This window comes from Cebus imitator, unplaced genomic scaffold, assembly GCF_001604975.1.
Source record: "Cebus imitator isolate Cc_AM_T3 unplaced genomic scaffold, Cebus_imitator-1.0 Scaffold28, whole genome shotgun sequence".
NCBI classification, from domain to species: domain Eukaryota; kingdom Metazoa; phylum Chordata; class Mammalia; order Primates; family Cebidae; genus Cebus; species Cebus imitator.
Window position 1 is genome coordinate 3,033,150 of NW_016107343.1, and position 14,217 is coordinate 3,047,366.

General features: G+C 38.9%; 1 protein-coding gene across 8 annotated transcripts in view; it reads right to left on the reverse strand.

Moving 5' to 3' along the window:
* Positions 1–14,217, reverse strand: part of CADM1 (cell adhesion molecule 1) — a 328,941-nt gene that overhangs the window by 84,591 nt on the left and 230,133 nt on the right. Inside the window, exon 1 of one of the 8 annotated variants that reach the window (XM_017523324.2) lies at positions 9,193–9,326. The exons of the other annotated variants lie outside the window; for them this stretch is intronic. Coding sequence (XP_017378813.1) covers positions 9,193–9,232 — 40 coding nt within the window. The 5' untranslated portion in view covers positions 9,233–9,326. Of the gene's footprint in view, positions 1–9,192; positions 9,327–14,217 lie in introns of those variants that run through there. 8 annotated transcript variants of the gene reach the window in all.

The window sequence follows — 14,217 nt, forward strand, 5'->3', positions numbered from 1 at the left end:
TTTTTGAGGTGGAGTCTTGCCCAGGCTGGAGTGCAGTGGCGTGATCTTGGCTTACTGCAACCTCCGCTCCCCAGGTTCAAGCAATTTTCCTACCTCAGCCTCCCAAGTAGCTGGGACCACAGGGGTTTGTCACCATGCCTAGCTAATTTTTTTATTTTTAGTGGAGACAGAGTTTCACAATGTTGATCAGGCTGGTCTCGAACTCCTAGCCTCAACTGATCCAACTGCCTTGGCCTCCCAAAGTGCTGGAATTACAGGCATGAGCCACCATACCAGACCTTAACTTTTTGTTTTTTTAAAGGAAAGAGTTGCTTTATCTACAGATCAAAGCAGAGTTAGGGTCTCTACCTATCTGTTGTGAGTCTGCCTCCTTAAGGTTCAATATAGCCCAAGAGGAGCTAAAGAAAGAGCATTCTTCCAAACACTGTCCAAGCAGAAATCCTGCATCTAGAGATCTCATCCTGAACTCTTCAGCATCGTTTGCTACCTCTGTTACTCCTGGCTCTATGCCCTTCCCACCTCATTTCACTTTCATTCTAGCCTATCCTTTGCTCAGTCTTGTCTCCATCTCTGAGATGATGGCTCTCAACCCTCTCTGTTTTTGTTTTTTTGATAGTGTCTCACTGTGTCACCCAGGCTGAAGTGCAGAGGTGCTATCATAGCTCACTGCAGCCTTGAATTCCCTGGGCTCAAGCAATACTCCAGCCTCAGCCTCCTCAGTAGCTGGGACTATAGGCACATGCCACCATGCCTGATTTTTTTTTCTTTCAATTTTGTTTAGAGATGGGGTCTCTCTATGTTGCCCAGGCTGGTCTCAAACCCGTGGGCTCAAGAGATCCTTCCACCTTGGCTTCCCAAAGCGTCAAGATTACAGGCATGAGCCACCATGCCTGGCCACTCTTTTGTTTTCATGTGCTTACACTGACCTCTCTGGATTAGTTTCAGGACAGTCTCTAATGATCCAGTGTGCAGAGAATAAGACAGGTAAAGCTCAGCACTCTAAGAATGGTTCTCTTTCCTGTTTGTATCAGGTAGTAGGTTGCATCATACATACTGGTCTGGATGTAACAGAAAGAACTTGCAGTGGTTGTATCATACTGTAGCAGATAGTATGCGGCCAGTTGGCCCCCTATCTTTGTATCTGATGGCCTGAAAGGCCGAAGCCAGGCCAGTTTTCAGAATAATGAGGGACAGAGTGGCTGATAAGACATTAGGTCAAATGGCTATATGAGAATGACCAACACTGATTGATGAGAGGCTGTGCTTGTTTACTGAGTCATAATCGATTTTAAGAAAAAGATTTCCAAGTGCTTTTAATCAGATCATTGGTAGATACCTTTTAGGAATTTGCATGTAGAGTCTACCCACTTGCTACATAGGCCAAGTGCTTCTCAATGCCTGAGACTTACAAGCTGTAAGAGAGAAACCATGAGGCAGGCTAAATGTCATGAGGGTACAACTATTATGGGCACAATTTTCTTACTATATAAAACCATCAAAAACATTACTTAAAAACATATTGAGAAAAGGTACACAAAGTAATGCTAATATGAAATTATTATTTAAGCTACACAGAAAGACTTAGACTAGTTTTCCTGAGCTCTGCTTCTCATTTCAATTAGAGCATCTGTTACTTTACTGAAGCTATACATTAAGAGTCCCAGGACCTCTGTACCACTACTTTTTCGAATAAATGCCTCTCTCAAAAATTAACGCAGGACTGTTTCATTCTAATTATAAAAATTATACATACCCATGATAGAAAAAGTAAGACAAATTAGTATAAACAAAATCCCACAATCCCACAACTCTAAGGTAAGTATTATTAATATTTTAGTATATTCCTTTCTCATTTTCATATATTGAGGGGGTGTATGTGTGTGATGTGCACATCTACACAAATTCCATAATTTTAATTACTGTCTTATAGTCCATCATATAGGAATACGAGAAGTCATTTCATTGTCTCCTTTTTGGTATATATTTACATTGCTTCTAAGTTTCTTTTCTAAAAATGTTGCATTGAAAATAATTGTAAAAATATTTGTTCTGGTTTCAGCCTATTTAGAGTACATCTTTTTAACATCAAAAATTCCATGCACTTCAATAAGATATTCTCTTAAAAATCATAGCAGCATGTATATATTTTGTGTCACACTCTTTTTTTTTTTTTTTTCTGTTAAGGAAAATTTAAAGTAACAAATGATTCCAACCCAAAGGGATTTTAGATCCCTTTACTCCTTATAAAAACTCTGTATTACCAACTAGTACTTGAAGGATATATATAAACAATGCTATTCTTACTTATAAAGCACTCATTTTTTAAGGCATTTAGAATCTAAAAGAATGAAATCAACTTCAAAATTTAAATCATACATATGCTTGTCCCATAGAAAACACTGAACACACTTTAATGAAACATTAAACAATAAACTTACTCATATTACAAAGGCTGATCAGGGAGCCTTTTCTGATCTCCCACAACTAGGTTAAGTGACTCTCCTATGTGCTTCCATAAGCACCCCACTTGTCCTATTTCAGCACTTGTTCAAACCTCTACATGCCACCGTAGGCTGTGATACAGTAAAAGCAAGTGATGAACAAATATCTCCTCTGAACCAGGCATTGCGTACCAAGCTCTGCAAAGCCATAGTAAATGCTTATTTTCTCACCACTATATCCTCAGCATTTGGTACAGTGTCTGGCAACAAATACTTCTTGAATGAACAAATGACTAAGTGAATGAACAAGTAAATCAATAAACGAATGAGTCAATAAATGAGGATTAATTTTAGGGTTTCTTCACTTAAACTTTTCTATGTCCTTGATGGATCTTTTTTTTTCTTTAAACATTTTATTTTGAAATACTTAAAGAGTTAACAGAAAAATTTCAAAGACAATACGGAAAGTTATCATAAACGCTTCTTCATCCACCTTCTAATGTTAACATCGTATTTAATTGTGGTACACTTATCAAAACTAAGAGATCAGCATTGGTACAATACTGCATGACTTTGAGAGTTTGGAGAGTATTGGTCAGCTATTTTATAGATTGTCCCTCAATCTGGGTTTGTCTGATGCTTTCTCATGATTAGATTGAGGTTATGAATTTGGGAAGAATACCATAGAGGTGACATGCCCCTTCCTTGCGTCGTATCATGAACTACACGACATCAAAGTCTTATGATTGGTGACATTAACCTTGATCAGTCAGTTATGGTGATGTATGCCAGGTTTCTCCACTGAAAAATTACCACTTTTACCTTTTCAGCGTCTGTTCACTGGAATTAGAGTAATTGACGTCCAGCCCATCCTGACAAGGAGAGGAATTTAGCCCCATCTCCTAGAGGGAGCAATATTAAAGAATTTGTAGATATATGTATATGTTAAAAACACTGGAGGAATTAATAATTATTTGGGGGAAAATACTTGGAGGCTGTGAAACCATCATGTTTCTCCTTAAACTTTCACTTGTTAATTTTAGCAACCACTAGTGTATCTTGTCTGCAGAAATACTTCAGTGTTCAAGTGGTAACAATTTTTATTTCTTTCACTCCTTAAATTGAAATTCTTCTGCAAGGAAGACATTTTTCTTTCCTTCCATTTATTTATTCAGTAACTTAATTATATCAGTATGGGCTCATGGATATTTATTTTGTTCTTTGGTTTATAATCCAGTACTATCATTATTAACATCTTTGTTCAAATTATTTCACTTTTGACCATTTCGAGTTCTTTCTATTTTATCCAGCATAAAATAATTAAGGAGAACTTAGAACTAAGTTATCAGGAAGCACTGTAAACAGACAACCAATGAAAAGAGAAGAACAGTAAAAGTTATTTGAACATTTTATGAACAGATTTTTAGGAAAAGATAGAGGAATAGTAGTATATTGTTTCAAAATAAGAACAACAATAGCAAAAGAGCCGAGAATCTGCTATAGTACTATGTCTATATATATCTTTTCTGATTTCAGTGTGACAGTTTACGTTCACAGAAGGCAGCTGGGTGGTGAGGTCCCTGTAATAAAAGGAGGAAGATGAGATCGAGAGTCAAATTCTAACAGACTCAGATGCTCCCTGCAGATTGCTGCCTCCACCCCGTATGTTTAAACACTACTCAATTAGGATCAACATTCATTTTTTATTAATGCTCTTCTGAGACAATGGCTCTTTTATCTGCGTTTTATCTTCCAGCTACGTTAAGACCAAGGACACTCTCACAGAAGATCTAAAGGAGGAGACCCTGATGAATTGGGAGTTTAAAGTACAAATGGAACTTCCTTTGTCAGTCTTGGCTTGTTTTATTAACATCTGAAGGTTGATTTATAACAGATTACCAAGCAGGAGAGGACTGTTTGTCCAATCACTTTACTTAACACACACAATTAGAAAAAACAAACATTCAAAAATGTTTCCTTTCTATGGGCTAATGGATGGCGTATTCAGTTCTAAAATAGTCACTTCCATCTCTGTCATCTATCGTAGCAACCAAGGGCAGGTGTACCCTATGCAAGACCACAAAAAAAATTCTCTGCAAAATGAAGGTTTCAGAGACCTAGTTTTTCCACAAACACAACAAAAGCTCCTGTATAAGGATATTTGTGGTAATGATGTGAGCTCTGATGGTGGAATCAGATGGAGCTAGCCTCATATCCTGTTTCAACTTGCATAAGCTTTGTGACCTTGAGTAAGTTATTTAACCTACGCTTCCATTTTGTCATCTATAAAAATGGAAATATTAAGAACCATTGTGACTGATGCGAGGATGAAACGAGACAATGAACGTGCTTACTGTCTGACATTATAAGAATTCAATAAACAGCAGCTATTATATGACAATGAGGATGATTTCTGTGACTATCCTTTCCACACCTTCACATAAGAACAAGCTGGAATGGGGTGGGAGTGTGGAAGGAGAGTCTATTGCCTGACGCCATTTACCAAACAAGGATGCCATGAAGGTAAGTGAACGACACCATGGTATTTCTCCATCTCTTTGGAAGGACACACACACATGCAAACCATTATATTAGGAATGAAAAGTCAGTTTGCGTTCTTGAATACACACACTTACATCAGGAAAGCAGTTTTCTGCCGGCCTGTTTTTAAAACCAAGGAATCGTAACATCTTCCTATTTTTAGGAAGTCAATATCAATACTGAAATTTCCTCTTTTCTCATGAGGAAAGGAAAGAAGTGACTCTAACCCTCTAAGAGAGAAGGAAATTGGGCGCTCTCTCTAGTGCCTAGAGAGGAACTGACCTGGCCCTTGGTCTTCCTTGGCCTCTGGCTTCTGGTCTATAAGACACAGGCTACGCCAAATCCAGGCACCTTGGCCAGTGCATTCTTGCTGTTGTATTTCCTTTATGTTCTCGCTTTTCATTTCTCAACCATTTAGCCCTGTCTCTATCCACACAGAAAATGCTTTCGGTATGTACTTCTTATATTTTACATGCTCCAGTGGCCATCCCTCATAAAATCATGGAAAAGTTTCCCTGTCTCCACCACTGAATACACCTACCTGTGTTCTAAACATGAACACTACTCCTACAATACAGATTGTCTAATCTGCATTTGGGACCAGTGGTTCACTGCATTAATCCAAAAGAATGACTTGTGGTGGGAAATCATAAAAAAGATACTTACATGCCATAAATATTTTCATTTAAAATATATGGCTCTACATTCATGTAATCTTTCGGATCAAAATCCAGGCCTTTCCTCACCACACATCCCTGTCAGGTCTTTTCTTTGAGGTGGTGTATAAACCAATGAAATTGATGACTGGTAACCATATAACACAACTAGGAGGACAGTAGTCCCCAAATGGTCATTCCTGAACCACAGCCTCACATCATGAGGAAACTTATTAGACATGCAAATTCTTGGGTCCTTCCAGAGGGAATGCATCAGTAACTGTAGAAGTGGGACCCAGCAATGTCTTAACAAGTCTTCTAGATGATTCTGAGGCCTCCTGAAGTTTGAGAAGCACTGTGGTAAGAGATGCGCTATGCAGGTGGGCAAAGGCAGCCTTACCCGCCAGTATTCGGTGTGCTGTGGGCATCAGCCAGTAGGCCTGCAGAGAGGCTGGACGACACCAGTTATTCCAGGGAGCTGCTTATTGTGCTTAGAACAAAGGTGGTATCACTCAGCCATGTCTTAGTATTAGGTGACTATTCTTTAGAGTGGCTTTGACAGATGTTGCTCATAGCAGCAAAATGTAACATTTTGAACCATAAACTAGCATTTACAACTCCCAATTTTTCCAGAACATTATGATTTTTTCAACTGGGGTCTCTGTGCGGGACACCTGTGCTACTGCCTGGGGCCTCCTGGAGTGCCATGTCTGCATTATGCCAGTGAGAACCCCGTCGGAGTGGTGGGCTCTCAGGCCATCAGCCACATGGGACTGGGCTACAGAGGAGGTTCTGTACCTCTCCATGAAGCAATCCAAGATGTAAACTGAGTGTTATCTTCCACGTTTACCAACTTAATGCTTGCTCTATGCCAGCCAACAAATAGCAATCTTTCTTCTACTACTTAATTTATAGCCACATGAGTATAAGCATTTCCTGGGTTCTTTTATCATTCATAACTTTGTTCTGGCAGTAATATCTGTCATTCTGAGTAGCTCAGTAAGCTCTTTCGAACCCAAGATATCTATATTTCTAAATGGAATCTGAGATGAATTTTGATAAACATGCATTCTGTATCTTAATAAAAAAGGGATTTTCCCCCTTAACTACCTGCATATATAAATGTTTAAAAAGTTTCTGAAACCTGCCTTTGCATTAGGTGAAAATTCAATGTCAATATTAAAAATACACAAAACTAGGAAATTGTTTTAACCATGATGTGATAAATAATAAATCAGAATACAAGTTACTCTGCTATTACGGGTTTTCTCCATTCTTTAAGCTTCTTGCCTGTTCCACATCAGTAGATCGACAGCCCTTTAGTTTAACAATTATGCACAGCAGCAGTCTTGTTAGGGCTTGATAAAACACTGTCACTGTCTTTGTCCCTGCCATGCAAAGATGCCATAGTTAAAGCTATGATGCACCAAGTTGCCATGCACTGAGGTGATATGCCCAAACATGAAAGTTCAAAGCAGAATTCCAATGGGTTGAATGTAAGTGTGAGTGCTCGAGGGCAAATGTAGGAGGTACAACCCAAATATTACTTTGTTTGTAGGCAATGCTCCACAATTATAGCTCAGGCTAATTTTCAGTTTGTTTGGCTGGCTAGCACACCGTGCCCTCTTTTGGATGTTAATGTATTTCAGGTGCTGAGCCTTTTCCAAAAGCCAAGAGCTTCGTTTTTTAACGGCCGTATTCTCAGACGAGGCCAGCCAGTGTGCTATCTCCTTGAGGGATATTTACTTACATATTCAGTTCAAATTTACAGTGCCTGGCTTGCGAATGAAATGCCACTTAGGAAGAGAATGCCATACCATTGTGGGAGATAAATCAAACAACCACTTCTTATTTTAGCACACGCTGGAAATCACACATTTCTAAAGCAGTATGTAGGTTATCTGTACAACAGAAACATGGTCCACCCCTTTCAGTACATTTCCCTGGCTACTACACAAACTAACCTAAAATTGCTTTCTTCAGCAAAAGTCCCTTTACTAAAGAAACCAATTAACCCCTTTGGTTCCTTTAAAAAATATACGAATATAAGGCAATGTGGCTGGGTGGACAGTTTAACCTCTGAGAAGGACACTTGCAAAAGAACTAAGATTCAGAAACAGCCCCATTGGAGGTCAGAATGATATTTATGACATGGTCACTGGTCTGAATTCAAACCTCAAGGGAATGAAAGTGAGTAAATAGGGTCGTCTTGTTAGCAAAAGGATTATTTACTTCTGAGATTATATCGTTAACACATCCCAAGCTCAGAGAAGCGGTGGTTTCACACAGCTGCTCCCTTGTGCTGAGAACGGCACTGAATCATCTCCAGTAAGTCTTTACTAAGAATTGTTTTTCCAGTAGTGTTGATGGGTTTGCATTGAATCATTCACACCACTGGCCTTGCAGCCAACAGCCCACATATTTGTGACGCAGCTGGCTTGGCGTATGAGAGTGCCCAGAATTATTAGCTATAGATAACTGCTAACAATTCAGAGATATTCTGTGTCCTTAGAATAATATTCTTGTTTTTACACTTGAGCTTCTCTGGTTTGGCCACTGTACTAAAATATTTGCAGACTTTGGGATATGCATTTCAGCTTGTGAGTTGCTGGACAATGCTAAAGGCTTGTTTTCAGTCCATCCTTTTCAGGCAAGGAAAAACCAATCCTCACCACCACAACCAAGTCTCTAAACTCTTCAGATTTCTCCTCATTAAGTATTAAAGTTACCTATTAGCGCTAGGAAAAGGGCCACAAAAGTCTTCAGGCTCTGTGCTCAATAAAAAAGCCACAGGTCCTTGAAGACGGGGAAGGACCCCAGCCCCAGCTCAGTGCTCTGAAAGCGCTATTGAGGGTAACCGGAGCAGGGCCCAGCACTGCCTCCATTTATTTTCTGCAGATTTTCTTTTTTGCTTTCTTGATGAAACTGTCAATCTTCATAATGGTGTTAGCAATCACAGGGATGTGCTGCGAAGTGGCTTTAAAGGCATCTGATAAAGAGAAAACCTGTGCTCTCTCGTTCCTGAGCCCCTCTTTAGAGTCAGTTACCAGTGATAAGGTTGGGCATTCTGACTTGTACAGAGTACAAGAAATTTGACTTGGCAAATCAAACTGCCACCACCTGAACAGAATGAGTGGGACTGCAGGGCTGCAGTCTTTTCAGTTTGACACACAGGTGGAACTTGACATCACCACATTGCCCCCATCTGGTTGGCTACATGACCAAGCAGGAAGTAAACATGCTTGGGTGTCAGATAGGGACTGATGGGCTTTTTGGACTCCATGGTTCAAAGTATTTCTCTCCTTGGCCATAGCTTCTAGACTGGACTCCCAGGAATGATGGTTTCTATACACGAGTGTGGTCTGGTGCACCTTCAGTGCTCCAATCTAAGTGTACTATCCACATGCTGGCATTCAAGCAAATCCAAACTAACCCAGTGGCCCACACTTTGCTCTTATGAAAATACACATGGCAGGATAGAGGCCCCATGAGGTCCTCAGAGTTCCCCAGCTCTCTAAATTCCCCCAAGCCAACATCAGAGACAAGCTACCGACCTGAGAGAGTCTGCTGTTTCTTCCCAGGGCAATTCCACATCAGCAGCTTACCCAAGCCAAGTGGGCAAATTATCAAACTGCAGCACGCTTCGATGCCCTCTTTGTAGGCCCTCCATTTCCGTTATTCAGGACTCCTAAATTGCAAACCATTCAAGGACAAAGTGAGGTTTATGCTCCCAATTAGTTATTCTTGAAAACTAGGAGCTGTACTACACATTAAAAAAGGAAAACTGCTCAGTACATACTCTGTGGGGGCCTCCAAACGGCAGGTGATTCCATACACCATATGTGATTCAACATTTAAAGGCACCAAGGGGAGTAGAAGGCAGAATTGGAGTTTCAACTCTGACTCCAAACTACAGAAGCTGGGAAATTCAGATCAGAATTGCAAAGTTGCATGAGATTTCATATAATACCCATCAAGTCACGTGACTTAAAGCATCTGTCACTAGCCTGATATGATTCCCCCTGCAAACTGAAAGAACCTTTAGCCATGCCCATTTGTACACATTTGAATTGGAGAACCAAGAAGGAGAGCTAGGTCCCTCTGGGATTTGATGAGGCTTTTAAGGAACAACTTCTCTACTCCAGTGTCTTAGAAAGACAGTTGACTACACCAAAATAGGTCATTTGTCAAGCAGTTATTTGCTGTATTTTTCCTGCTGGAAATTATGCCTTCTGCAGGGAAGGTTTAGGTGATGAAGAGGATTTGTGTAAAAGTGTGCAGTCGTCAACTCCCACTATTTCCTTCTCTTCAAATACATCCCAAAAGGGACATGCATTTAAGCAGCACAGCAGGCCAGTATGACCAAAATGACAGCGCTCTTTCCAATTTATACTTCTAAAAGAAAATACGCAGACACACAATAACAAAAGCCTTTAGTCTAGATTTCGTATCAGACACTTTGATGAATAGTAGCCTAAAGGGCAACATATTTATAAGTTTTAAGTCTCTCCTGCAACACAAACTGTCCTGATTTATCCCTATGATAAAGGCAGTTCTGAGAGCTACTTTACCATATTTATTATTTTACAGAGGGGGAAAAATGTTGATTCAGCCCTCAATCTGCTACTGTTGAAGTTATAAATGTTGGTAAGAGACCATTGCTGATGTCTATAAATATTAATCTATTCCCCATAAGTTCTGGGCACCCCCCCCCCTTTTCTTCCAGAACATTTCCTTCTTATTCTTACTGCAACTACAGGATTTGCTTTATTGGTTAAAACCTTAAAAGGAAGGAAAGGGTGGCCTCTTTGAAGCCCATTGCTGACTGGGTAGCTGATGGCCCAGCAAAGCTCCAATTCAATGTTTATTAAAAAGAAAGCTTTACAGACAAATGTCGATACCTCTTCTGTTAAATGATAAACAGGCATTCTTATCTGCCTGTATATATTCCCAACTCACACCTGTATTCCCAATAAAAACTTTGGTAGGGAATACTAAGATTATTAAGCTCCTTTATTTAAAATATTCTTCTTACCTTGACCCTTGAATTCAAGAGAACATTCCCACTTTCTCAAAAATCCAGTCTACTTGGTTTACAGCATGGTTAATAAATCATTTTTGGGATATACCTCAAGTCATTGCTTACTTCAGCTAACTGTGAACCACTGGGAGTTCATTCATTAGCAGTATGAAAAACATCTGAACACAACCACCAGATTGTGTTTGTGTACAGTGTCAAAGTGAACTGTTCATTAGCATTTGTAAGAAGCAATCAAGTCACCAAAGGGTATTAAGCCAACCTGGATGAGGGACAGAGGCTTAGGGACTGATGTGTTAATTCACTCTCCTGGATTAAACACCAGAGATAGGTCCTTAGTACAGCTTCATCTTTATTAGGCTAAGCATCAGGTTAGAAATAGATGCCCTCTCAGGAAGTAAAGGACCAAGATACATTCTTATAGCCATTGCCAAATACTTAAATTGAAGTTCTGTATATAGGATTTTGATCAATACAGCCAACTAGTACTCTATATTGTTATATAATATTTGTGCCTGTTAGAGATGAATACAGGTTATAATCTTTTTTATTCCAAGCAGCATTTATTGGAGGTAGAAATTCTCAAGAGAGACTTTATAATACAAAGAGACTAAGGATTTTCAGGGCAGTTTTCAAAAGTTTCACTGGTACCATTCTTGGCTAAATTTGAAAAATGCTTGGTATAAACATTACAAGTGCCTGTTGGATTGGCTGCCAAAGATCCACTGAGATGTGGTATCCCATGTGGAGATGCATCTTTAATTAGTCTCAATAGATTTTGTATGTATTCAACATTAATCTATACCACCTGTCCCAGACTAAAAGCATGAAAATGGTTCTTCCTAATCACTCTCACACAGAAAATTACTCTGTTCCTTCTTCCAATAAATTCAAAACCTTTCTGGAAGGTCTTAAATGTTAGGTTAACTTCACTTTTTCTGGTTCATTATAGATTTTTTTTTTTAGGGACTTCCAAAGACTATTGCTCTATGATTTTGTTAAAGGCAAAAGAAAGCAGTTCACAGATGCATTATTAAAATCCTGACCTCAGACACAAGCAAGAGTCTCACTTCTGCATTTTAATTGTAGTCAGTGCATTTCTCATTTCTATTAAGCCTCCTAGCCAAAGGATTATACTCAGTTGCAACATTTCTTCAAATTTTGCATTCAAGTTCAGAAATCAGTGAACAAAGTCTATTCTTAATCTTTGAGCTTACTATGATGAACAGATTTTTCTTTTTTTTTTGCTTATTATCAAATAGTAATGAGTTCAATATTTATTCAGGTGCATATAAAAACTGTTCTCATATTTTAAAAGAAAGAAACCATTAGTTTAATCACTTAAAACTAAATACTATACAGCTAGATTATCATAAATTTAACCTCAAACAAACAAACAAAAACAACTCTCCAGTATTCCATGAGGCCTAGATTCTCAGTAGGATCTAACAGCAGCAATTTGAAGAGGACAAACTTGATGTTATTCACAAATAATTCAGTAGTTGTTTCTCAGAAGTATTGAGACTCAAGACTATTTCTGTGACAAAACACTTGAGAAGAGACCTATTTCAATTAAGCTTTCTTTCCTGTAAAAAGAGAGCAAGGATGTGAAGTTTTTACTATGGAAAGACAGACAGAGAGAACAACTTTAACTTCTGCTTATTGGTAGACTGATCAGAGGCTGTCAATATCAGGGCAGGTAGGGTCAATACCGAGCCAGAAAGATAAGCCTACTACTACAGCAGACTTGTTTCCAAGAAAGCTACTTAGTTGTCTGCTCATGAACACAGTAGATATCCTAACAAGATACTAAAAGCTGTATTTCTGACATGAAGACTAAAGAACAAAACTGTTTTGATCCATTAAGTGACCAATCTTAGGATGATAAACATTCCAAAATGTCTAAATGGCTAAAAATAAAACCTTGCTTGACCACAACCAAGAGGCCTGAGACATCATCACTGTCTAGATAAAGTATGTCTATACTACAGTGGCGGTTTATTATTTTGCCATCATATTCAATTCAGAAGCATCTCTTAAATGTTCCTCATTAACAGAACACATTATTCAATTCTGTGCTACCTTTCAAAATAGCTCTTTTAACTAGAAATGAGAAACAAGAAGTCATAACCGATATCAGTTCGGTAATTAAATGAGTTCACCAATGTTTCAAAGACAGAGGGAAATAAATGAAACCCACTGATCTTTGTTACTAGGAGCATCATGATTTTTATCACATATTTAACCAAAGAACTAGGTACCTTAAAATGCCAGTCACAAAAAATAAATTGTGTTTGGTTCTTAATTAAGTCTTTATCTTTGTGTTAACAAAAGAATTTAGGCCTGGGGGTTTAGATTGTCATTTTATACAAAAGTAAATGGTAAATGCCTTTCTACATGCAAAGCCATTAGATATAATTATGCAATGGGTAAAGCGTGTATCACACTATAAATGTCATTTGGTTTTACAGTTATAAACTCATCAACATTTCTCAAAACATCGCCTGGAGAAAGAATGAGATGGCTATAGCTCATGACAAATTCAATGCCATCTTTGAAGATACATGACAAAGGAGTGTCACAGTAAACAGACAGTGACATTACATACTACAGTGGTGGTCTTCATACCCATTAAATAGAAGTTCTGTTCTCTCCAGAAAAGTCCCCCATCCACAACACATTTTGGTGGGTTTCAAGATCTGTTTTCCTCCCTGAAAATTATGCTACCTACTCCATGCTTTTCAACATTGACATAAAGTGTGCATAATTCCAGCCAACTTCTGCAGGTAAAGGAGCATGTGAATTCAACTAGATAAGCTTTAGGGTTTGATTTCAATTGCTTATTCAACCACAAATCTTAGTGCTTCTTAGTTAGTAATCTCCTAATGGAGTTCTGTTCAAATGGAAACGCAGAGACTATTCCTGCTAGGTTCCCTTTAGACAACAGGGGTTTGTTTCCTATTTCTTGCTCTGAATCACGGAATGGCACAGGTGCTTAAGCACGAGCACCAGGCTCTGCTAGCACACTGTGTTAACGGTTCTCTTTGCTGAGTGCCATTTCACTATCCCCATCAATCTGGTAGTTATCGCCCAGGGAGATTTGTCCCTTGAAAAACAAAATGGCTGGGCTTAAAAAAGTCTACTTCTTCCCTTGTCCGCATTTCAGTTTCATACAACTTGTTAATATAAAATCTTGACAATGGTCCAGGGTAATAATGCCATTGGCAATGTTTCTGTCAGAGCCACTCCTGGCCTTTGCAGCACAGTGCCTAAAAACTGGGGGAGACAAGACAACAGCAACAACAAAAACTGGGAGAAGTAATCACTAGCTCTTGAACGTGTAGTAAAGAAGGTAGAACCACACGAGAAGATTTTGATTTTATATAGTCTTCATATGATTAATAACCTCATTTTACCTTTCTTTACAGCCTAGATGCTTCAGACATCTATAAATACTGGGATTTCTTGGGTGGGGTGGCAGCCCAGTGACCCTGCAATGACATCAGAAGTTGAGATCTTGTGTCTTCCCCTAGATCTGTCC